General features: G+C 37.4%; 2 protein-coding genes across 5 annotated transcripts; both read left to right on the top strand.

The window, feature by feature from the left end:
- The first annotated feature begins 4,392 nt into the window (after positions 1-4,392).
- LOC104109628 (protein PLASTID TRANSCRIPTIONALLY ACTIVE 14) lies at positions 4,393-13,874 on the top strand. 2 transcript variants are annotated; one of them, XM_009618980.4, is made up of 13 exons: positions 4,393-4,610; positions 4,691-4,903; positions 5,639-5,776; positions 6,256-6,381; positions 6,542-6,670; positions 7,170-7,259; positions 7,340-7,490; positions 10,289-10,398; positions 11,624-11,695; positions 12,491-12,596; positions 12,692-12,889; positions 13,259-13,301; positions 13,401-13,874. In XM_009618980.4, exons 1-13 carry the CDS (start codon positions 4,542-4,544, stop codon positions 13,477-13,479), a joined length of 1,524 nt encoding a protein of 507 aa, XP_009617275.1. In that variant the 5' UTR covers positions 4,393-4,541; the 3' UTR covers positions 13,480-13,874. The 2 variants fall into 2 exon arrangements, with proteins under 2 accessions (XP_009617275.1, XP_009617274.1); XM_009618979.4 differs by having other exon boundaries at positions 12,689-12,889; positions 13,401-13,506.
- Positions 13,875-14,874: 1,000 nt separating this feature from the next.
- On the top strand, positions 14,875-23,902 carry LOC104109629 (uncharacterized). Of its 3 annotated transcripts, none has more exons than XM_070196019.1 (9): positions 14,875-15,201; positions 16,046-16,822; positions 16,896-17,365; positions 17,695-19,422; positions 21,257-21,371; positions 21,517-21,606; positions 21,895-21,960; positions 22,075-22,170; positions 23,416-23,902. In XM_070196019.1, exons 1-9 carry the CDS (start codon positions 15,154-15,156, stop codon positions 23,536-23,538), a joined length of 3,513 nt encoding a protein of 1,170 aa, XP_070052120.1. In that variant the 5' UTR covers positions 14,875-15,153; the 3' UTR covers positions 23,539-23,902. The 3 variants fall into 3 exon arrangements, 2 of the variants coding, with proteins under 2 accessions (XP_070052120.1, XP_070052119.1); XR_011414174.1 differs by having other exon boundaries at positions 15,011-15,201; positions 16,040-16,822; positions 22,075-22,261; positions 23,416-23,472; XM_070196018.1 differs by having other exon boundaries at positions 15,011-15,201; positions 16,040-16,822.
- The last annotated feature ends 454 nt before the right edge of the window (positions 23,903-24,356 follow it).

Genomic DNA, 24,356 nt, shown 5'->3' with positions numbered 1-24,356 from the left:
CCTAGTTCCCCAGCCACAGGAACACCACTCTTGACTTATCATCGTCGTTTGCGTCCTCCATCAGGCCCAACTGGTTCTCGTCCTGACCCTGCTCCTGCTGCGAACCCTGCTCCTAGTACACCGATTGCACTTCAGAAAGGTATACGGACCACACTTAACCCTAATCCTCATTATGTCAGTTTGAGCTATCATCGTCTGTCATCTCCCCGTTATGCTTTTATATCTTCTTTGTCCTCGGTTTCCATCCCTAAGTCTACAGGTGAAACGTTGTCTCATCCAGGATGGCGACAGGCTATGAGTGACGAGATGTCTGCTTTACATACAAGTGGTACTTGGGAGCTTGTTCCTCTTCCCTCAGGTAAATCTACTGTTGGTTGTCGTTGGGTTTATGCAGTCAAAGTCGACTTAAGGCCCGTCTTATTGCCAAAGGATATACTCAGATATTTGGGCTCGATTACAGTGATACCTTCTCTCCCGTGGCTAAAGTGGCTTCAGTCCGCCTTTTTCTATCCATGGCTGCGGTTCGTCATTGGCCCCTCTATCAGTTGGACATTAAAAATGCCTTTCTTCGCGGTGATCTTGAGGGTGAGGTTTATATGGAGCAACCACCTGATTTTGTTACTCAGGGGGAGTCTCGTGGCCTTGTATGTCGCTTGCGTCGGTCACTTTATGATCTAAAGCAGTCTCCTCGAGCCTGGTTTGGTAAGTTCAGCGCGGTTATCCAGGAGTTTGGCATGACTCGTAGTGAAGCTGATCACTCTGTGTTTTATCGGCACTCTGCTTCAAGTATCTGTATTTATCTGGTAGTCTATGTTGATGATATTGTTATTACTGGCAACGATCAGGATGGTATTACCAATCTAAAGCAGCATCTCTTCCAGCACTTCCAAACTAAGGATCTAGGCAGATTGAAGTACTTTCTAGGTATTGAGGTTGCCCAGTCTAGCTCAGGTATTGTTATTTCTCAAAGAAAATATGCTTTAGACATTCTTGAGGAGACGAGGATGATAGGTTGCAGACCTGTTGACACTCCGATGGATCCGAATTTCAAACTTATGCCAGGACAGGGGAGCCGCTTAGCGATCCTGCAAGCTATAGGCGGCTGGTTGGAAAATTAAATTATCTCACAGTGACTAGACCCGACATTTCTTATCCTGTGAGTATTGTAAGTCAGTTTATGAATTCTCCATGTGATAGTCATTGGGATGCAGTTGTCCGCATTATTCGATATATAAAATCGGCTCCAGGCAAAGGGTTACTCTTTGAGGATCGAGGTCATGAGCAGATCATTGGATACTCAGATGCTGATTGGGCAGGATCACCTTCTGATAGACGTTCTACGTCTGGATATTGTGTTTTAGTAGGAGGAAATTTGGTGTCCTGGAAGAGCAAGAAACAGAATGTAGTTGCTCGGTCTAGTGCAGAAGCAGAATATCGAGCAATGGCTATGGCAACATGTGAGCTAGTCTGGACCAAACAATTGCTCAAGGAGTTGAAATTTGGTGAAATCAGTCGGATGGAACTTGTGTGCGATAATCAAGCTGCCCTTCATATTGCATCAAATCCGGTGTTCCATGAGAGAACTAAACACATTGAGATTGATTGTCACTTCGTCAGAGAAAAGATACTTTCAGGAGAGATTGCTACAAAGTTTGTGAGGTCGAATGATCAACTTGCAGATATTTTCACCAAGTCTCTCACTGGTTCTCGTATTGGTTATATATGTAACAAGCTCGGTACATATGATTTGTATGCACCGGCTTGAGGGGGAGTGTTAGTTTACAACATGTATATAGTATAGTATTGTCCCACATTGGTAGAGGAGTAGTATGTCTTTGTATAGTATAGCTATAAATAAGGACCTCTTGTATTGTATTGTTCATCCAATATCAATAACATATTTTCTCCCGTACTTTCTCACGGTATGCATAGCTGGAGATGAGATCCAATTGGTTGTAATATGTACTAAAAATTGAATCCCATGCATAGTGATGCTGTTTGGCTTTATTTGTTGTCGTATTCTTTGGTTAGATTAGTTGAAAGTTTGAAGATGTTTTTGTTGCAAGAAATATCCAAATGTTTTTCCTGATATTTGACATGGCTCCCTGGTTTCAGATCTGATGCAGTATTTTTTTTCCTTGCAGTATTGATATTCCTCTCTAGCATCTTGGTTCATTGTTGCAATTCATTCTCAATTGTTCCTCTACTTCATCTTTATCTTGAAGCAAAAGACAACCGGCTATTTGTGGATTTTCATTTTGGTGCTGTTAACTTTTCCTTCCAGTACCTTGGAACCGTTGGTGGGATATAGGAAATCACAGTAACAAGTGAGCGGTGAAATTCCTATTGGGTAATGATCTTGTATAGCCAGATTGCTCCCTTCATCTTACAATCTTGAATTGTCCATTCATTTTGGAGACTCAGAAATATGTCATCTCATATGGTTGATGTGACGAAGCTGCCGTTGGTGGTGGAGATGGTAAAGGTTCTTCAGTCAGGCCACTGCAAATATTGTATGAATTCCAGATTGTTTATTCAGTAGTGGAAGATGGTCCGGAAGTTCATTGCATTTGCCTCATCACAGCTAATGGACGAACCCTGTCCAACATTGTTATATTTATATAAAACTTCAGAGGAGAAGCCCAGATGCTCCGGTACGGAGGTGTGAGCAGCTGGTTGCGGAGGGCACGAGAAGAGGTAGAGGGTGGCCTAAGAAGTATTGGGGAGAGGTGATCAGGAAGGATATGGCGAGGCTCCAGATTTCGGAGGACATGACACTTTATAGGAAGATGTGGAGGTCGAGTATTAGGGTTGTAGGTTAGGAGGTAGTTGAGTCCTTTCTTCGTACCATGGTGGGACTAGCCATGTAGGATTTTTGTCTAAGATAGCTAGTGGGAATGTTGTGGCTTACTATTTCGCTTTTCAGTGCATGTCCTATTTACTAGCTATCGCTTTTGCTTTGCATCTTTCTTCTAGATTTCATGGTGTTCCTATTTTTCTTATGACTGTTGTGATGATACTAATATTTACTAATATTGTCTCCCTTTGCTTTGCATCTTTCTTTTGGATTTCATTTCATGGTGTTCCTATTTACTTATCCTATGATTGTTGTTGTGATACTAATATTGTCTCCCTTTTGTCCTTTTTTTTTTTTTTTTTTGAGCCGATGGTCTTTCGGAAACAGCCTCTCTACTCATTCGGGGTAGGGGTAAGGTCTGCGTATACACTACTCTCCCCATACCCCATTAGTGAAATTTTACTGGGTTGTTGTTATTATTGTTGTAAAAGTCTTGGTCCTAAATTTGGTGGAAAGATATGTATCAATCCTTTGATTCATTCAGATCTCTTGAGTATTCAGATGATTTATCCTAATATTAGGCGGGGGAACTATGCTTTACACAATTACATAAGCAGAGTCTCCAAGTCTAGAAATAAGTAAATACCTAATATGTGAACTTTCCTGTCATCCTTAACTAATTTTTTTTTATATAGTAATTTGAGGGAAAATTGCAAGAGAAATTTCATGTCTAAGTGAGTTGTTTATGCTGAGTGTTATAAATTTTCGCATAATTCTATAGTAAATATTCCGCCAATATGATGAAATTATTAAATTATAGGTCTTGATCATGTTTACTTAATCGAATCAATTCGTATCAGTTATTAGAGAAATGTTCTGGTAAAACTTTCATGAACACAATGTGGTAATTTTGAAGGACGCGATGGATTTATGTGTTCACCATTTTATGTATGAATGAAGGTGTTTTTGATTCGGCATCATTTAGTTTTGTTTCACTGCCACTAAACTGTCCATTTTAGGATCACATCAATATACGTTGAGAACTCTCTATAACAACATTCATATATAACAACACTTCACTATAAAAATCAAGTTTTTTCGGAACTAATTTTCATGTTATGTTATAATATATGTTCTCTATAACAATAGATCGCTATAACATCCAAAAATATTTGGAACAAATGAGGCTGTTATAGAGAGGTTTGAGTATAATTTCAATATATAGTACAAGAGGATGGGACTCAATTTAACAGATTATATTTCTTTTGTAACGAAGCTGTTATAAAGAAGTTTGATTGTAGTGACAATATATACTACAAGAGGACGTGACTCAGTTTCACAAATTATATTTCTTTTGTTTTTCTTTTGCTGAATCTCAAACTTTTATATAATGAAATCAAAACTAAGCACAGTTTTAAAACTCAAGTGGTTAATTATTGTTTATCCCCTCGTTTGAGATGGGAAAGGAGACTTTTACCATCAACAATAACTAGGGAGTTTATAAAAATTACTCCACGCTAGTATTGAATTTAAAAAAAGAAAAGAAAAAAAAGTCAAAAAATTAAAACCCCGGAAAAACCCCTTTTCTCTGTCAGCAACACTCATCAGCTTGTTATGCTGACAGTAGAGTGGATAACGTTCCAAGAACCCAAAATACATCTATGAAACAATTCTCTATGCTTCAATCTTCTTTACTGAAATTTCACTAAAATTTTCAGCTCATTCCCAACACAGCACTGTAAAAATGGTATCTTCCACCATTTTAATTCAACAACCAACAAACTTGTTCCACCAGCCAGAGTTTCACCATCAGGTAACAAACCCAAAACACCCAACAATGTTTTTTTTTTTTTTTAATTTTCTGGGTGTTGATTACTTTTTTGATTGAACCAGTTGTGGAGACCTGGATATGCTGCACCGTTGCAAAAGCAACCCATTATTTTATGTAGTAGTAACAAGGGAAGAAGCAGACCCTTGAGAGTTACTGCAAGTGCTAATGGTGCTGCTACTGCTTCCACTCTAGAGGGTCATGATTCTTCTCCAACGCCTTCTGCATTTCCTCTTTTTACACCCCCTTCTCAACCCCAAGATACTCCTGCTGCTCAGGTACCTTTTATTTTCCAAAAAAATTCTTCTTTTCCATGTTCTTGAAGTTCCTGTTAGTTAATCATCAGGGCCGTCTCAATAGAATTTGGGGCCTAAAAACAAATAATAATAAGAGACCTTGAATTTATTTTTATGAAATTTATATACTAATGAGACAAAATTACTTACTTTTTGCTCTATAAAGAGAAATAACTAATTCAAGAAAACTGAGTTGAAATTGGAAAGTGAAATCGTCAGAAACAGCAAAAAGAATGAATGTATATAGAGGAGAAAAGACCAAAATTGAAGAGGGGGTAAATGTACTAAATAGCGAGAGAGAAGAAACCGGACAACCTCAACTAAATTCAAAAAAAGGAAAAAGAAAAAACATTGAAATCTCTTATTAATGATAATTATATAAATTATATATTATATATAACAATAGTAAGCTCATTGTTCAAGTGCTCTTTTCTGCGGTAAGAGTTTCGGCACTGCATACTTTTTCCTATATGCCTTAACATTTTCAGTTAGATTTTCACTCTCACATTTCATGTATAGATATCTCATCTCCTTTATTACATAGTTACTGTAATGGTTAAATTCACTCTCTTTTCTTTGTCTTTGTCCTTTAATTTTCTTTTGAGAAGCTGTTGAACATATTTTTTCCTTTATGTTCTATTTGGTTATTTCAGATTATCCTTATTTTCTTTTGTTTTTACTGTTGATTATGGTGATATAATATTTCTTCATGAACAGCTGGAACTGGCAGATCCTGATTTCTATAAAATAGGATATGTTAGAAGTTTTCGAGCCTACGGAATTGTATTCAGGGAGGGACCGGATGGGTTTAGAGTGTTTGCTTCCAGAGACGTGGAGCCTCTCCGTCGAGCTAGGGTGAGCACTACCTTACACTATGTTTATATGTGGAAAGTTTTCATTCTTTTGAAGGAATATATATAGCTTTACCACTGGAAGCAGTGTCGAATTCAGTGCTCCATCAATGTTTAGCTGTATCTAAAGATGAACTTCATCTACCACCGAAAATTGGACCGAGTGGAAAAAAGGACATGCAAAAATTATAATACCCTTTAATTTACTCTTCCTCCCTTCTTTCTGGGATGAGTATCCTTAGTTTATTTCACTCATTTACTTTTTAACAACGATAAGTTATATGGGGCCAGTGTCTTGGCACTTCTAATTCTTCTCCTGCTGTAGTGTATTCTATCTTCGCCTTTAGTTTTAGACTGTGTCTAATTCATTTGGCATTAGCTTGACTTTTTGATTCCTCTTTTGTCATTGATTATCTTCACACCTTTTCTTTATCACTAAAATCTTTACAGGTCAATGAATGAGGAGGTTTGTTTGTAATGCAGGTAATAATGGAAATTCCTCTAGAACTGATGTTAACCATAAGCAAAAAGCTTCCTTGGATGTTTTTTCCAGATATCATACCTGTGGGACATCCAATATTCGACATTATCAATTCAACTAATCCTGAGGTAAAAGGACGCATTTTTTCCTTTTAAATCTTTTCTGATGGTACACATGGGAGAATATTTATCCGCATTTTTAGTTGCTTATTCTTTGATTTTGTCATTTTTTATTTGGTATTCCAAGATCTCTTGTTAGTTTTTAATATTGTTAACCTTTTTATGGCAGACAGATTCGGATCTGAGGTTGGCATGCCTTCTTTTATATGCTTTTGATTGCAAGGACAACTTTTGGCAGCTTTATGGAGACTTCTTACCTAGTGATGATGAATGCACTAGCTTCCTTCTAGCTACTGAGGTCTGGATATGATTATCATCCAAATTTGATGCTTATAATTATTTAATGTAATATTTTGGAGAAGATTCTATAGAAATGCTATGCATTCACAAAATTAATCTTCATTTTGTTATGGTGTTCTGCTGAGGTTCAAGTTGGAGTAACTCAAAATGTGTGAAAAGAAAAAAGCTTTTGTGATATTCACACTGTTATGTGACCTTAGGACATTAAGGTGTTCTAATTTGTAAGAGAAGTTTCTTCTATTGAGGCTTGTTCTGTTGCATGACTTTTGAAGCTCTCTTCTGTAACAAAAGTCTAATTTGGAAATGCCATTTTGGTTGTTTAGCTGAAAAGCAATATGTGGTTGAGCTTCTTCACTTCTGTGATTTGCATTTTCTATTAGTCAGCTGGGCATGTACTTAGTAGACTAATTTCTAGAATGTCAATTCCAGAGTTATAAATGAACATTTGTTGTTTGTGTCTCACACACTCTTGCTTCTTAATGGTTTTTGTGATGTAGGAGGACCTTTTGGAGTTGCAAGACGAGAAGCTTGCTTCAACCATGAGAGAACAGCAACATCGGGCACTTGAGTTTTGGGAGAAAAATTGGGTATAGACAATCTTGTTCAATCTCTTTCCTCCAAATTCCTGTTCATTAACAATGTCTATTGACTTTCTCGATTTGTTTAGCATTCTGCAGTACCCCTCAAAATAAAGCGTCTTGCTCGGGATCCTGAGAGATTTATTTGGGCAATGAGTATAGCACAATCTCGATGCATCAACTTGCAAATGAGAATTGGTGCACTGGTTCAAGATGCAAATTTGTTGGTACCTTATGCTGGTGAGCTTCTTCTGTTGTATTTCTGTACTTCTGGTCTCCATACTTTATTGTTGGCTTTAAGTGGGTTGTTTACACAATGCAGCATCCTATTTTGACTGAATGAACTTGGTTTAGATATTTGTAAGTTAGTTTGAATGGCGTCATTTATTTTTATTTTTTCTAATGGTCTTGGAGTGATGTCTGATGCTCATGTGTACTTTTATCTTTATGTGAAGTGGGTAAAAAAGAGCAGATCTGCGACTGCTCTAACAAGTTAAGCAGTGAGAAGTATGTTCTGTTTTCAGCTTACTGAAACCATGCAAATGAGAATAGTGTGTACTACGTGAATGATTTCGTCCAAAATTTTGGAAATAGCAGTCCTCCTTGTGAGCTTCTCCCTCTGTGCCGTAAAACTTGACCTACTTACTATTACAGGGAAGACAACATTCTTCTTCCACACTAATGATATTTGATATTTCTTTGATCACATTTTGTAAGAAAGACATGATTCATAGTGGGTTTTATGTAGTCTAATACTATGTTGTGCGGACTCTTCATTTTAGCCACCGCACCCGTGTCGACACGAAATTTATACTGGTAAGGGTGTGAGATTCGTACTGTGTGTGGTCACTTGAGATCGAGTACCTTGGCTACAATCAATCCATGGATAACATTTGAGGAAAAATAAAAAATAAAAGATTGAATGTTAGCTACTGCCTGCTTGCTAGTGCCTACAGGTATGATGTGAATCTAAGTCTACCCGAACATTTCATGAATATAGCTACGTACGAACTCTCGTCACCTCGTGCGTACGTAGCTCCCCACAACAAGTAGCACACAACAATTAATACACCTAAGGGGATAAGTTCCCTCTTACAAGGTTAGGCAAGAGACTTACTTCGGTTCCAAGTCCTTAATCCGACTCTTCAACCTCACAAGAACTCCTCAAACGACGCCGAGAACTCCGAAACTAACCAAAAGTCGTATAAACTAATAAATATATGCTCAAAAGTTCATAATTTAGATATTAGAGTAATTACCCAACCCAATTTGGAAGATTCCTAAAATTCACCCCCGGGCGCACGCGCCCGGATTCCGAAAATTTTCGAATATAAATGTTACCCATGACCTCACGAACTCAAGTATATAATTTATTCCCAATTATATAATCAATTTTGTGGTCAAATCTTATTTTTACCAAACCCTAGGTTCCAACAAAATCTCACAATTTTTTCCTTAATTTCATGTTAAATCTACCCATAATCCGTGTATTTAACTCAAGAATTGATAGGATTCACTTAACTCTTGATGTTGATGAAAATCCCCCGCAAAATGCTCTCAAAATCGTCCAAGATCAAGTGGGAAATGAGTGAAAAGAGGCCAAGTCCCGTAATAAAAACCAAGTCTGCCCAATGATCTCTTCTTCGCTATCGCGGGAGGAGCCTCGCGATCGCGAAGGCATAACTGGCCCCGGTAGTGAAGTTCTTCGCGAACGCGAGGGCAGTCTCGCGATTGCGAAGGCTTGCCCAACCTGAACTTCGCGTTCGCGAAGAGCAAATGCGACTGACCCACCCCAGGCCCTTTGTTCTATGCGAACGCGTGCCCTTATACGCGAACGCGAAGGCTACCAGTCCCAGACCTTCGCGAACGCGGCCCCATGAACGCGAACGCGAAACATCAGATTTTTAGACTTTGCTCTGGGTGGTCCGAAATTCACCCGAGCCACCGACCAATCGCACCAACAAGTCCATAAACATAATACGGACCTGCTCGATCCCTCGAAACACGTAAAACAACATTGGAATCAAGAATCGTACCCCAAAACCAACTTGAATTAGCTTATGAACTTCAAACTTTTCAATTAGCTCCGCACGGGTCGAATCGTACTTCGACTACTTGGAATGACACCAAATTTTGCGTACAAGTCATAAATCACCATACGGAACTATTCCCAAACTCGAAATCCCAAACGGTCCTCGATAACACCAAAGTCTACTCCAAACCAAATTTAAAGAACTAGAAAGCCTTCAATGAGCCCACTTTTCACATTAAGCGCCGAAACGCTCCAAGATTATCCGAAATCCAATCCGAACACACGTCCAAGTCCAAAATCATCATACGAACCTATTGGAACCTTCAATCCCGGTTCCGAGGTCGTTTACTCAAAATGTTGACTCAAGTCAAACTTGGCGACTACTATTAAGGAACTAAGTGTTCCGATTTCAACCCGAACCCTTCCAAACCTAAACCAACCATCCCCGCAAGTCATAAAATAGTAAAAGCACATACGGAGAGTCTTAATTAGGGGAACGTGGATCTAGTAAGCAAAACGATCGGTCGGGTCGTTACATATAGCTTTTGACTTTTTGGGAAAAGGGAGGTTCTATTGTTTGATCAAACAAGTTTCAACAAAATAGAAAACTGAAATGCGGAAAAAATGGAATGTTGACTGGCGATGTATGTGCGAATTATGGCTTCTTTTTGTAACTCACATATTTTAGAAACTTCCACAAAAAGAAATAAATATATTAAAAGTCTGTATTAGCTATTAAAGTCAGTCAAAGCTGTAGATGTTCAGGAAACCTGAAAGGTGTTGAACTAATATTACAGCTTACAACAACAAGAAGAACAACAGCAGCAGGAACTACTACTGTGTCTCAATCCCAATGTGGCTGGTGTTTAAGAGAAAACTTAAAGGCTTATTAGACAGGGATTCTTCTTAGTTTCAAGGAAGACCTGCTTGCAATTATCTTAGCATTTTAGATAAAATTTTCTTTTGTGAGAAAATCTTTCTAATATTTTACTCATCTCTTCTCCAGACATGATGAATCATTCTTTCCAGCCAAACTGCTTTTTCCATTGGCGCTTCAAGGACCGCATGCTGGAGGTGATGATAAATGCAGGACAAAGAATTAGAAAAGGAGATGAGGTAAATCTTCTTAGCTGTCGAGATCTAGTGAGGGCTTCATTTGAATTGTGATGTGTGTCTATCAGTAGGCATAGCTTATTGCATAGAGAAAATAACTAGCCTTTTCAATGTTTACCTTGCCTTATCAAAAAAAAGTAACTAGCTTTATCAATGAGTCTATTTATTTTGGATAATTCATTTGGAGAAAACGGTATGTGGGGAGTTGGAAGAAATGCCTGACTCACATGCTTATGTTCTTCCCAAAAGGCATTTCTTACATTAAATGGTGCAGAAAATATCTCTACTCCATTTTCTTGCTTTTCATAGGTCATAATATATGATATATAGGGCTATCTTATTTTTAAGGATGAATTTCTTACATCAGAGCCTTGCTTATTCCAGGCCCCAAAGGCATTTCTTACATCAAAATCTTGCATATTTAAGGATGGCCTATTTGATGCCACTGACTTCCTTTCCTACTCCACAGCATGCAAAGCCTCGCCTTTCGCCACAAGGAAAAGAAAAGCAAAAAATGGGAAACTTGTATAATTGATCAATGAATTAGGTAGTTTTGCATAGGTGACAGGACGGGATATGAGTAGCAATGATGCTAAGGCGATATTATGCAGGAAAGATGGGAAATGTGTATAATTGATCACTGAATGAGGTAGTTTTGCATAGGTGACAGGCATGGGATATAAGTAGCAATGATGCTAAAGAGATATTATGATCTTTGTTACAAGTTATCTTTCCTTCTAATGTGACAGCTTATCAGATTATAAGGTTTAATTTATAATGCTGTTTTATTTTTTAATGAGAATAGAAGCATTATGAAAATTATGTCCTCTCTCTTCCACATGTATTAGTTACTAGTATTTCTTGTAATTTCTTTTGTGAATGATCTTTTTACATAGCATTCTCTTGTGTCCTTCTAACTTTATTTCTTGGTGTTGTTCTTTAAGATTTTCCATGATTCGGGGACGAATGAGAAAGGAAATTTTAAAATTATTTCTTTCTTTGGATGGTGAGTTGAAAGGAAAATTGTTAATGAGATGCTTGTTTGTCCTATTTTGATCTTATTTAGTTTTTTGATAATGTGTATTTTATGAAGGACTATCATTTTGTAAATCGTTGGCAATGTATCAATCGGATGTCACCGATTGAACTATATGTGGCCCTGCTTGTCTTTATTACTATTGCATAACTTGTTAATTTGACCTAAATTGGCCTTTATGAATTCTTGCAGATGACTGTTGACTACATGGCTGGACAGAAGAATAACTTTTTCCTGCAGAGATATGGTTTTTCATCGCCTGTGGTAATGTAGTCTTTCTTTATTCTTCCTGAGAAAAAGTAGCTGTGTTGTGCTTTTTCTGCTGAAAGTATGAAAAATTCCAACTCGAAGGCCCTTGTACTACTGACTTTGTGTAGTGATATTTATCGCCATAATCTGTTTTATAAGCAAGGATGCAACAGTAAATGAATGACAAGAAACGGCTGTAGGGTGTAAACAACAACAACAACAGCAACAACAACAACAACAACAACAGACCCAGTATAATCCCACAAGTGGGGTCTGGGGAGGGTAGTATGTACGTAGACCTTACCCTTACCTTCAAGAAGGCGGAGAGGTTGTTTCCGAAAGAGCCTCGGCTTAGGAAAGATAAAAGGAAGGGATGACTCATTAAGCCCTGACAAGTGAAGATGAAAGTAAAATGAAGATGAGATAAACCAAAAAGTGAAAGAGAAAAGGGTTCGAGTGAGGAATTTCCCCCCCCGAGTTATTATCCTTGTCTTGAGCTTCTGTGGTGCATGTTATAAATGGAGAATAGATTAATTTGGGCATTTAATCGTAGAATTTTGAGTAGTCTTAGTTTTGACTTAATCAGTATTGCTCGATGATGCTCCATATAGTACAAAGAATTTAGATATTTGTACTGAATCAGAGGAAGAAAGAGAAAAGATAGTCATCCGTATTGCATCATGTAAGAATTACCCTGACGGAGCTTATGATTTAATTAGTTTTCAAGGCCATCTATCTCCATAATATGGAAATGAATTTACATGTGATTTTTTTTTTTACACCGACTCTAATATATCTTTGATATTGCAGAATCCTTGGGATGTCATTCATTTCACTGGAGAAGCCAAAATTCATCTAGACACCTTCTTATCGGTCTTTAACATATCTGGCCTCCCTGGAGAATATTACCACAACAGTATGGGTCTTAAAGAATCTTTTTGATATTTTAGCTCCTTATCCAATCTAGCTTTGCAATTAATGTCCAGAATTCTTGTTTAAAATTTGTAGCAGGTAGGCTATCGAATGATGGAGATAGTTTTGTTGATGGAGCAATCATAGCAGCAGCGAGAACGTTACCTACTTGGTCAGATGGAGATCTCCCTCCAATTCCAAGTTTAGAGAGGAAAGCAGTAAAGGAGCTGCAAGAAGAATGCCACCAGATGCTTGCAGAATTCCCCACAACTTCTGACGAAGATCAGAAAATCCTAGGTAAACTTATGTCGTGCACTTCTATCGAACGATGCATGTTTAGAAGAAAGATAAGTCCATTTTTGATGAGTCATTGTTGTTTCTACCAAATTTACATAGAATAGTTTTCGCTGTGATGGTCACCTGTATTTTGTGGACAAAAAAAATCCGGGTAGTTATGATGATTTGATTGTGGATTTTACTTTGATAGATTGGGTTTTCTTCAATCCAGTAATAACTGCCTATTCACATGAACACTAAAATTCTTGGTTTTTGCAATGATTTAACACAGTTGCCTTAATTTCATTGGTTGCCTTTGTAACAGTTGTCACTATTCATGTCATAAAGTTGTCCAACATTGTATTCATTTTCTTGGTTTACTGTAAACAGATTCTATGCCGGACTGCAGGAGAACACTTGAAGCAGCAATAAAGTACGTAATATATCAAATAAGTTGTCATTGCATGCACAATCATTTTATCTTGCTTCAAAGCATGCAGATCTTATTTTACATAATGCTCTCATTTGGCAGGTATAGGTTACATAGGAAATTACTGATAGAGAAGGTTATACAAGCATTGGACATTTACCAAGATAGGATTCTGTTCTAGACACCGATAACAGCAGGATATGAAGTCATCTTTGCCAGAAATCAAGCCATAGCAGACGGCGTTTAAAGAATATGCTCCCTTTGCAGCTATCCTGAAGCTTAATCTATCACACTTGCTTTCGCAGCTCATTCTTAAGAACATTTTGAGGCCTTGGGTTGGGGTCCTTGAAAGCAGTTAGTAAGGGTGTATAGGTGGAAAATGCCTTGCACTACCAGTTTGATACTAGCTGGTAGGCCCTATTTTGGAAGGCAAAGATGGGAAGTGAAGAAAAATGAAAGGTTCTTTGTAGAAATGATGCTGAAAATGAATGATAGCGTTGCTGAATAAATTTGATGTGTTCAACAAGAGATTTGCACTTTCAGTTATTGAGGAAAAAAGACCATGAGTTACTAGTAGCAATTTTTTTTTCTGTTGAAAGTGGAGTAAGAACATGCCAAAAAGACTGAAATAAGAAAGCAAAGAGATCATGCTATTTGGAAATATTGTATCCAAATATGGTACTTATGAGTTATGACTTAGGAGAAAGCTTTACCCTTAATCGTGATTAAACCAATAAATGCATTACACGTGTAAGAAAAAAATTGAAACATTAGAATAAAGATGTTAAATTTCATTGTAAAGAATTCATAATCAAGTACAAAATAGAAGAATTACTCTATCAGTTTGTGAGTAGTGTGCTTTTAAAAGTTAAATTAATTAAAACTTGGCTTATGAACGTGGTCAGCCTAAGGATTTATTCGTATGTATTATCTCTCTATTCCAAAAAAAATATTGGGATTCATGGTATTCAGTAATTTAGAGGAAGCTTAATTATATTTTTGAAGAAAGGCTTGCAAGAAATGTATGAATTTTTTAAATACAATTTCAGTCTATTCAAGTCTCCTTTATTCTACATGAAATAATTGTCTTTTAAGCAAATATATTTACAATAAACAATTATAAGGATTCAATCCTAAACAAGTCAATCACTCCAGTCTATATGAATCCTCATTGACCATATTTTTTTATTTTAATTTAGAAAATAAATTAAAAATAATATTATTAAACAAATATACAAATATTTTGTGTCATTTTGAATTTAAGAGGTGAGAGAGCTTTTTTATTTGTAAAGTCAAATAGAATAAAATGAACAAAATAGAAGAAATATAAAAAAGAGAAAAAGATAAAACGAGTCCAAACAAAACAGTAATTTTAGTTATTTAATTATTTATGTGTTATTATTTGTTTATATCCTGTTATTCAGCATTCCGGTTATTTGTTATGAGATTTTTGTGTCATTCAAATGCTAAAAGTAATAAGTTTACAAAAATAAAGTGGAAAAGGGAAAAAGAAAAAAAAGGAAAACAGAGAAATTTATCTTAGTTTATGTACGAAAACGTCGTCTACTGCTAAACCCTCTCATCCTCTTCCTTGCCCCAAAACCCCTTCACTATCTGCCTCCTTCTTCCCCCACCCCACCCAACCCCATAAGGTTGCAGTCCACATAAGGGTCTCATTATTATTATTATTTATTATCTTTTTCTTGGGTTCTTTTAAAATTAGCTCTAAAGCTCAAGAATCAGAAAAGCAGTCACCATTTAAAGCTGATGTTTTTACATTGTTATTTGAGACCAACATTCATGGTTTTGCTATTTCCGTTATATGCTCTCCACTTTTAGCTATTTTGGGTTTTGAATGGCATTAGTTCAACACCTATTAACTACTAGCTGCCGCTCCATCATGGTATGTAAAATGTATTTGCTTTCAAGAATTGGAATTTGAAGATATAGTTTAAAACTTTTTAGTTTATTTGTTTGAATTCACAGTTTAGAATTACAAGAAAGAAAATTGAAATGGTTAAAAGCTTAGTTTATCAGTGGTAGAATCCAACAATATGCTCACTTTTCTCCTTTTCTTTTTTGTTCTCATTGATATTATTTAGTATGTAACTTCCTTGAGTTGAATCTCTGAAATAAAAATGGTATAGGTGAAAACTATAGGGAATAATTTGACTGAGTTGAGATGCATAATTTCATTGCAATTTAGAGAATAAAGTTTTTATTTATGTTAGTTTGTAGTTGGGTTGGGGAAAACACAGACAGAATCCATTTGAATTATTTTTACTATTTAGAGTTAAAGAGCAAATGTTTTCTTTAATGCTCATGGAAGTAAGCTTATGCTATTGAACTTCTGTTTAGGAGCACTCACTATTGTGAACCAAACTGGATAGAGCTCAGAGCTCTTTCCATTATCTCTGTTCCCTAACTAATGCCAAAAAGGAAAAAAACAGAATGTTTTTTGTAGATTTTGTAGCACACATATAGGAATATTTGGACCTTGTATTTTTTCAATCTTTCCCGCCCACTTTGTTAAGTTCTATAATTTTTAAGATATATACATTATGATGGTTATTAGGCAAATTCGATGATCGTTTTTGACCCGTTCTATACACCTGTGATTGATTAAAAGATAACAGAGAACTTGTCTGGGAAAAAATACCCTCAGTTTTTTTTTTACCTTTGTCTGAATTCCTTCTTGCGATATCCACTGTATTGACTTTACCAATTTTTTTTTTGTTAAGTTGCAGAACAGGACATTGCATAATTATCAGGCAAATTGCTTACAATGTTCGACGCAAGCAACTGTTGACAGATTTGAGAAACTGTCTCGTAAAGCCAGGATATGTTGTGGGACCAGAACTATGCAACCAATGAATTTAAGATTCACGTCTCAACTGAAAATTCATCCTCTCAGAACCTATGCTAATGAGCCTGGATCTTCTTCTGCATTTAGTATCCTTCCGCTATCAAAGCAGGGATTAGCCAGTAGACCAATGCCCATTATCTTTAGTTTCAGGTCATTTGGAGGAATAGGTTCACGGTCTTACAACACAAATGGGAAAATGCATTTTTCCCCTGATGCAAGAGCAGTAGCAGATAAAGGCATTGTTGGATCAAAAGTTTCTAGTGACAGAAATAAAACATTATTTAAAAATTTCAAGAATCACACAGAGCGGTCAAAGGAATTGGCTGTTCATAGAAGAAATGCTATGCCGGACAAGGTGGCTGAGAAAGGCACTCCAAACTCTAAAGTATCAGCTAGTAAGAATGTTGATCTGGTCATTACAAAAGACACGCCGGTTAAAGTTGATGAGAACGATGTCAACCTGGAAATTTCAGGTCCATCTCTTGGTAATAATGGGAAGTCAACATCCACGGGTAAGGAGAAAGCAAAGAAGCAATCGAGAAGCAAAAAGAATAAAAATGTTGCTTCTGATGCAGTAGATCAGCCAAAAGTTTCTAGGTCTCCCCGAGCAAAGAAGTCTAGTCCTGCTAAAGATGAGCAATCTCCAGCAGTATCAGAGGTTCGCAATTGAATTACAGTATTTTGATGTATTTTGCTGCATAATTACCTGCACTAACCTTTCAGTGTTCCAGATTAGTTTGCCAGTTAGTTCTTCCACAGTAGGCCCCGCTGGTAATGTCTCAACGAAGGTTGACTCGGCCCTAAGGAAAAGAACCTCTCCCAGGAAAAGGAAATCCACCACCAAGGAGGGCAATTCTCTTGGAGAACTGAATGAGGCATCTGCATCGCCATCTGATAGTAAGTTAGCACCAGAGCAGAGTTCAAATGTGAGCAGCAAAAGTAAGCCCCAGGGAAACAAAAATTGGCCAAAACTATATCCTCCCACAGCAAAGTCTGTATTGGTGGTGGAGTCTGTCACAAAGGCGAGAGTTATTCAAGGGTACCTTGGTGACATGTTTGAAGTCCTGCCGAGTTATGGTCATGTCAGGGACTTGGCTGCAAGGTCTGGATCTGTCCGACCAGATGATGACTTCAGCATGGTATGGGAGGTACCTTCTGCTGCCTGGACTCATCTCAAGAGCATAAAGGTTGCGTTAAGTGGGTATGTTATCTGTTGTTCCAACTTCTGATTAGCAATTGATTAATATGGTACTAACACGTAGGGAAGGGTTAGTGGTGATTATGTGATTCATATTTCCTTTTTTTAGTTGTTCTACAATTCAATGATCATGATTATAGTGGAAAAAAATGGTTGTTCGGAGTTTCTTTTATGTTCAGTTAACAAATTGACCAGTTACATAGAGAAGATGGAAGACACACCAAATTCCAGTTTGTTTTTTCTTCATAAAATGTCTGTTTTGTAGCTAGGACTGTTTAAACTTTAAAGAAAGGTCATATTCAGTTTCTTATCTGTTTGTCATTGATTCTCAGAGCCCAGAATCTTGTTCTTGCATCAGATCCTGATCGTGAAGGAGAGGCTATTTCTTGGCACATCATAGAGATGTTACAGCAACAGGATGCCCTGCGTGATGACATTAATGTGGCAAGGGTTGTTTTCAATGAAATTACGGAATCGTCCATCAAAGCTTCCCTCCAGTCTCCTAGGGAGATTGATGCAAATCTAGTACATGCTTATCTTGCAAGGCGTGCTCTTGATTACCTGATTGGGTTCAACATTTCTCCACTGCTATGGAGGAAATTACCTGGTTGTCAGTCTGCTGGTCGTGTTCAGTCTGCTGCCCTATCACTTATATGTGACAGAGAAATGGAAATTGATGGATTCAAACCACAGGAATATTGGACAGTCCTGGTTGAATTTAGCAAGAACAGAAACCTAGATTTAGCCAATAGCTTTTTGTCGTCCCACTTGACTCATTTTGATTCCAAGAAATTAAACCAGCTTTCTGTTAGCTCTCAGACCGAAGCAACGGAAATTGAACAGAAGATAAATGCGTCAAAGTTTGAAGTTCTAAGCTCTAAGATAACCAAAAAGCAGAGAAACCCTCCTCCTCCTTATATAACATCAACACTTCAGCAAGATGCTGCTAACAAATTGGATTTTACATCAACATATACAATGAAACTTGCACAAAAGCTCTACGAGGGGATCCAGTTGTCTGATGGCAAGGCAACAGGATTGATTACTTACATCAGAACAGATGGGTTGCACATTTTAGATGAAGCTACCAAGGACATTCAATCCTATATCAGCGAAAGATATGGACAGAATTTTGCATCAAAGAATGCCCGTAAATACTTCAAGAAGGTAAAAAATGCTCAAGAGGCCCATGAAGCTATTAGACCCACTGATATCCGAAAGCTACCCTCAACGCTTGCTGGGGTGCTGGACGATGATGCACTTAGGCTATACAAACTTATATGGTCCCGTACCATGGCATGCCAGATGGAACCTGCTACAATCGAGCAGATACAAGTTGATATTGGGAAACCTGACCAGTCCATAATCTTTCGTTCTGCAAGCTCAAAAGTACAGTTTCCTGGCTACCAAGCTGTCTACGAGGATGTGGAAACTAACTCAGTGAGAGATAATGAAAGTGGGAGGGATGATCGCTCTGAAGTATTTGAGGCTCTTAGGAATTTAACTGCTGGGGATCAAATGTATTTGGGTAAAGTAAAACTTGAGCAACACCACACTCAGCCTCCACCACGATACTCGGAGGGGTCTTTGGTTAAAAAGCTGGAGGAGCTTGGCATTGGAAGACCTTCCACTTATGCAACCACAATAAAAGTGTTAAAGGATAGGAATTATGTCACTGCCAAAGGCAGAACACTCTATCCTGAATTTCGTGGGCGTATGGTATCAGCATTTCTCTCTCATTACTTTACTGAAGTCACAGATTATAGCTTCACTGCCGACATGGAGACAGAACTTGATAATGTCTCTGCTGGTTTGACTGAATGGAAAGGCCTTTTGAGAGATTACTGGACTAGATTTAGCAAGTATTGTGAACATACTGGTAATGTGCACATTCATCAGGTGGAGAAGATGTTGGAGAAAACGTTTGGTGATTTTCTGTTTGCATCTCTTCCTGATGAAAGTAGGACATGCCCAAGCTGTCTTCAGGGAACTTTAATCTTCAAAGTGAGCAGGTTTGGTGCAGGCTATTTTATAGGTTGTGACCAACACCCAAAATGCAAGTGAGTAATGGAATTTGTTCTTGCATTTACATAAATGATGTTTTGATTTACCATTTACATGCTTTTACATGGGTTGCAGGTCTCAAAAAGTTTAGATACTTCTCTCTTGTTAAAGCAAGTATTTGGAATCTTCTGCTGCTAGATTAGGATTAGATGCAAAATTACACAGTGGGTCAGCAGGATTCTATATCAGAGTCAAGCTGCAATAATGAAAGAACATCCCTTCCTATTTCTTTGTTTATCCTATCAGATAGATAGAAAATCAGACTCCAAAGAGCCCTTCTTTACTTTACTACTTTAGGGGGTGGGGGTGAAGGGGGGGTTTACATAGAACCGAGGCAAAGTGGTTTACGATTGAATCTCAAAGGCATTCTTATCATTTGGTAGATCCAAGTCCATGGCCTATTTCGGGTTCACTCGGAGCTTTGGCAACAACCATAGGAGAGGTGTGATGTACATGCACTCATTTCAAGGGAGTGCAACACTTCTGAAATAATAAGTACTAAGTCCTCTGTAATGATCTCTTTGGAATCAAAAAGATTTGATTCTCTTGAATGACACCTGATCTTTAGAAATTACTAATTAGAATCTCATAGGTGCGCAAAAAAGAAATAAGGGACAAGAAACTATTCCGCAAATGTACAAAGGCATTCTCTGTCCCTTCAAAAGCTTTCCTATTCCTCTCTTTCCATACTATCTACATGAGTGCTAATGGAGCAACATCCCATGCCCTTTGTCTTCCTTGCTACCAACGAAGCAAACAAACACAATCTTCTTGGTGCCCTTGTGTTGGGTAACGCCAACATTCTGCCTATGGCAAGACCCACTAGAGGGCTAGGGTAGCCTGGTTCAGAGCCATGGTCGAACATGGCGCTTGCTTGGTGATCTTGGTTAAAAAATAAAGTTGCGCCCTTGCTATCAACTATAGCTTTTGGCATGATGATAAGAGCTTGATCCTAACAAGTGGTATCAAACCAAGGCCATGGGTTCGATTCCCAAAAGCAACATGCTTCATGAGGCAGGTATTGGGAGGGGGATTGTTGGGTAATGCCAACATCATGCCTATGGCAAGGCCCACGAGAAGGCTAGGGTAGCTCGGGTCGGAGTCATGGTCGAACATGGCGCTTGCTTGGTATGCTTGGTTAAGAAATAAAGTTGCGCCCTTGCTATCAGCTATAGCTTTTGGCATGATGATAAGCGCTTGATCCTAACACCTTGGAATCCAAATCGATAGATGTGGAAAGGTTGATACCCCTCGCATCCGGAGCTTATTACCATAGGACTTTACTGAAAACAAACCCACTACTCCCTGCCCTTGACTCCCAGTAAGCCTGGCTGTCATGTGAAGAACTTTGTTTATAGACTAATTCAACCAGACTTTGAAATTACTCTACCTCCCAATTATGAAGGTTCCTTCTAAACCTTAAGTCTCGGTGAACTTCCTTAAAGATTGTACTGTTATCCCTTTTTTTCCGATAAGGTATAGGTTTACTGTTATCCCATGCAAAGCAATTGGAAAACAAGAGTCCCCTCTTCCCTTTTTTCTGGTTCTAGCTTCTACATCCTTTGCACTTTGAGTTGCTACGTATCGGGCATGTATTCCTTAGCTTAAGCTTAAAGTTCGTTCATTTCCAGCATTAAATCTTTATTTCAGTTATCACACCTTGTAAGTTGTAAGCACATGAACTTATGAATCTCTTAGCAAGTATGACGAATTTGTTATTATCTTGATAGTGCAGAACAATGAAGAGAAGTATAGTTGTATACTTTTCTCCTTCTCTTTCAATATCGTTTTCACGTTATTTGCTGATGTAGCTTTGACATTCATTCTTAGGTATATTGCCAAGACATTATACGGTGAAGAGGATGAAGACATCACCTCGGAAGACACTAAAAGAAATGTAGAGCCGCCAAAGTTGCTGGGTGTCCATCCATCTTCAAATGAGAAGGTTACCACTTCAAGCCTTTATATATCAGTGGATTGGTTATACTAGTTGATCTTTTGACCAAAATACTGGTTATACTAGTTGATTTTTACTTTCAGTTAATTGTTTGTTCTCAGAGATGTAAAGACCTTATGCCCTTTCTCCTTAGGTTCTTCTGAAGAATGGACCATATGGATACTATGTTCAGCTTGGAGAAGACAAGAAAGGATACGTTCCCAAGAGGGCTTCTCTTTCACAGGTATTTTGACAAGCACGTTATGGAACTTGGTTCTTTCACATGTATAAATACTTTTTCCACGTTTATGCTACAATAATAAAAAAAGCAATTGCTCCAAAGTCATTGAGTGGAGCCTTTTTCCCCCTACTGATGAGTAGAGGTGAACTGAATTACCTTTATTTGATATAATTGCACCTGGAGTATAATTTTTTATTGATCACTGCTCTTATTTCCTTCCTTGTTTAGTTAAAAGAGACAAGTTTACTTTTCTAGATCGGCAGTGATGTAAATGCATTTTTCATGATCTAGGTGAAGGATATCACTTCTGTTACCTTGGAAGATGCCCTGGAGTTGCTGCGTTACCCTGTAACATTGGTATGTTTGAATGTGTACTCCCTTTTTTTAAAAGTTATTTCTGTCTTCAGTTTTAGATTTCTCTATCACTGGTTATCAGTATGCATACAAATGATGAATGGGTCTCGTTTATAGGGAAACCATCCAGAAGATGACCAGCCTGTCATTTTAAAGCTTGCAAAGTTTGGATTTACAATCAGACATAGGCGAACAATTGCTTCAGTACCCAAGGTTTGGTTCACTCGAACCTTGTTTTGATATGCTAGCTTGCTGCTGAATAAACAAAGATTGGTGCTTTACCCCTGTTAACTGTAATTATAAGGTATTTATCGGAGAAAATTTTAGTGGAATCAATAATGATATGATAAAAAAGTGATGACACAATTACATCATCATAGGTCTCCTGCAATCTTGATGGATGAAAAAGTGAAGTTTGTGTTGTCTAGCTCTCCAGTTTTCAAAATGTCGCTTTGCTGGTATAAATTGATGATGCTTGAGACTGAAGCAGGAAAAAGCATTTATCACGGAGGAATACTTTAAGCATTTTCTCCCAATTCATAATCATTAGACTTCTATAACTTTGTGCTTAATCTAGTGAGAAATAATAGATTTTGTAGAAGTGTCTCCCTTCTGTTTAGAATTCCGGTATCAAAGTATCTTTCTTTTCAGTCATAAGAATATCTGATAACTTTGTGCTTAATCTTTTTAGGGAATTAATTGCTTATTCATAATTGCCTATTGGGAATACCCGCAATTTAAAGACTGGGTGCACAAGCATTTATTAGTATGACTTGGTATTCCTGTATCAGCCTTAAGACTACTCTAGTGTTGTTGTATGGCCTCACAATATCCACTACTTGTATTTGAGAAACAATAGTTGGTAAAGTAGTTTTTATTAGAGGAGAACCTGCCTAACTGAAGAAAAGACATTTCCCGCAAACCTTTCTGCTAGTATCTTTCATTAGATTTTTGTTCCAAGTGTTAATTTGGAACTTTGTCCTCACATTTCTTATTGCTCAACATAGTTGTACTGAAAGGAAATTCATTTTTAAGGTTCAGTTTTATATTTCTATTCTGTTATGAGATGAAGCTGCTGCTTTTGCTGATTGCTGATTACTGATTACAAATATTTCTGCAACTACTGCTAACTCCATATCAATAAATATAAATGATGGTCAGTATGTTGTTTCACCTGTTAGTTATTGCTAATTATCATACAACACATGTTTCATAAAGTGTCCCTTTTCTTTTTGGAATAATTTATAAAATCTGTACGAATTTCAACTAGATCAATGACTACTTGAATGACTTTGAAGTTATAATTTACTGTTTCTTTTTTCCATGAGAAGTTCTTGGTGCTGGGATTTGGGAGGATAGCTGATAGATATCAATTATTTGCTTACCTTCTATTCTTTTTTATTTTGTTTGGAGGTTGTAAATGGATATTAATGTTGCCTGTACTGATTTTGGTCACAGAACTTGAATCCCAAAGACATTACCCTGGAAAAAGCTTTGAAGCTTTTGTTAAGTAAAGATGTAAGACGATGTGGTCGACCTAAGCGCCAGCCACAGGTGGAAGAAGCCGTTGAGGCGATGTAACATCACACTGTTGATTAATGTACCGTAGAAGTCATTCTTTGATGGAGGCCCTTCTCAGGCTGTGTTTTATAGGAGGAATAGTGGAATACAGGAGCATATTTACCCCACACGGGCTTGGATACTGTCCAAGTATGAAGAGTTGTATATCTAGAGTGGCGAAGACAATTTTGTTGCTAGAAATTCATTTTTTGTTTTAGCATTAGGCAATTTCTTGCCATCCAAATGGCCTGTTTAATTCTCGTTTCCTGCCTTATAAAGATGTAAAGAAAATGAAGGCATTTTCATTAGCAGTTAAAGCCTCAATTTGATGAACAATGACATCTTTTTAGTATTACTACCATTTATACAGGTCTGAGAATGTCTATATGCCCTGTCAAATTTATTTTGCTCCTTGTCTTGTCTTACAAATATGTGAAGAAAATTGAGACTGGCAGTGAAAACTTTCAATATTTTCTAAACAACTGTCACATCCGAAACCTCTCATAAATTTACTCAGGGATAAAGTACCATGCTATTACATTCTTCTCATTTTTTATAGTGAAAAAATATATTAAAGGATATGAAGTGAATGAATCAAATGGGGACAACGCTGAGGAGCTACTGGTGGCTGTTTACATCAAATCCAGAAATGACAATGAGTAATCAAGATAAGCTGATATTTAGGGTTTTCATAAATTTCACGTAAGATAAAATTCAACTTAATTTCCAACATCTTGCGTTGCATTACCAAAGTGAATAGAGAAAATAATTAAAAACAGAAATATTTCCTAATCCCAGAAAATTTGAAACAAAAATGATAATTGAAAGGAGGGAATGCT

This window comes from Nicotiana tomentosiformis, chromosome 2, assembly GCF_000390325.3.
Source record: "Nicotiana tomentosiformis chromosome 2, ASM39032v3, whole genome shotgun sequence".
In the NCBI taxonomy this organism is placed as follows: domain Eukaryota; kingdom Viridiplantae; phylum Streptophyta; class Magnoliopsida; order Solanales; family Solanaceae; genus Nicotiana; species Nicotiana tomentosiformis.
This window is presented reverse-complemented; position numbering and strand designations above follow the sequence as displayed.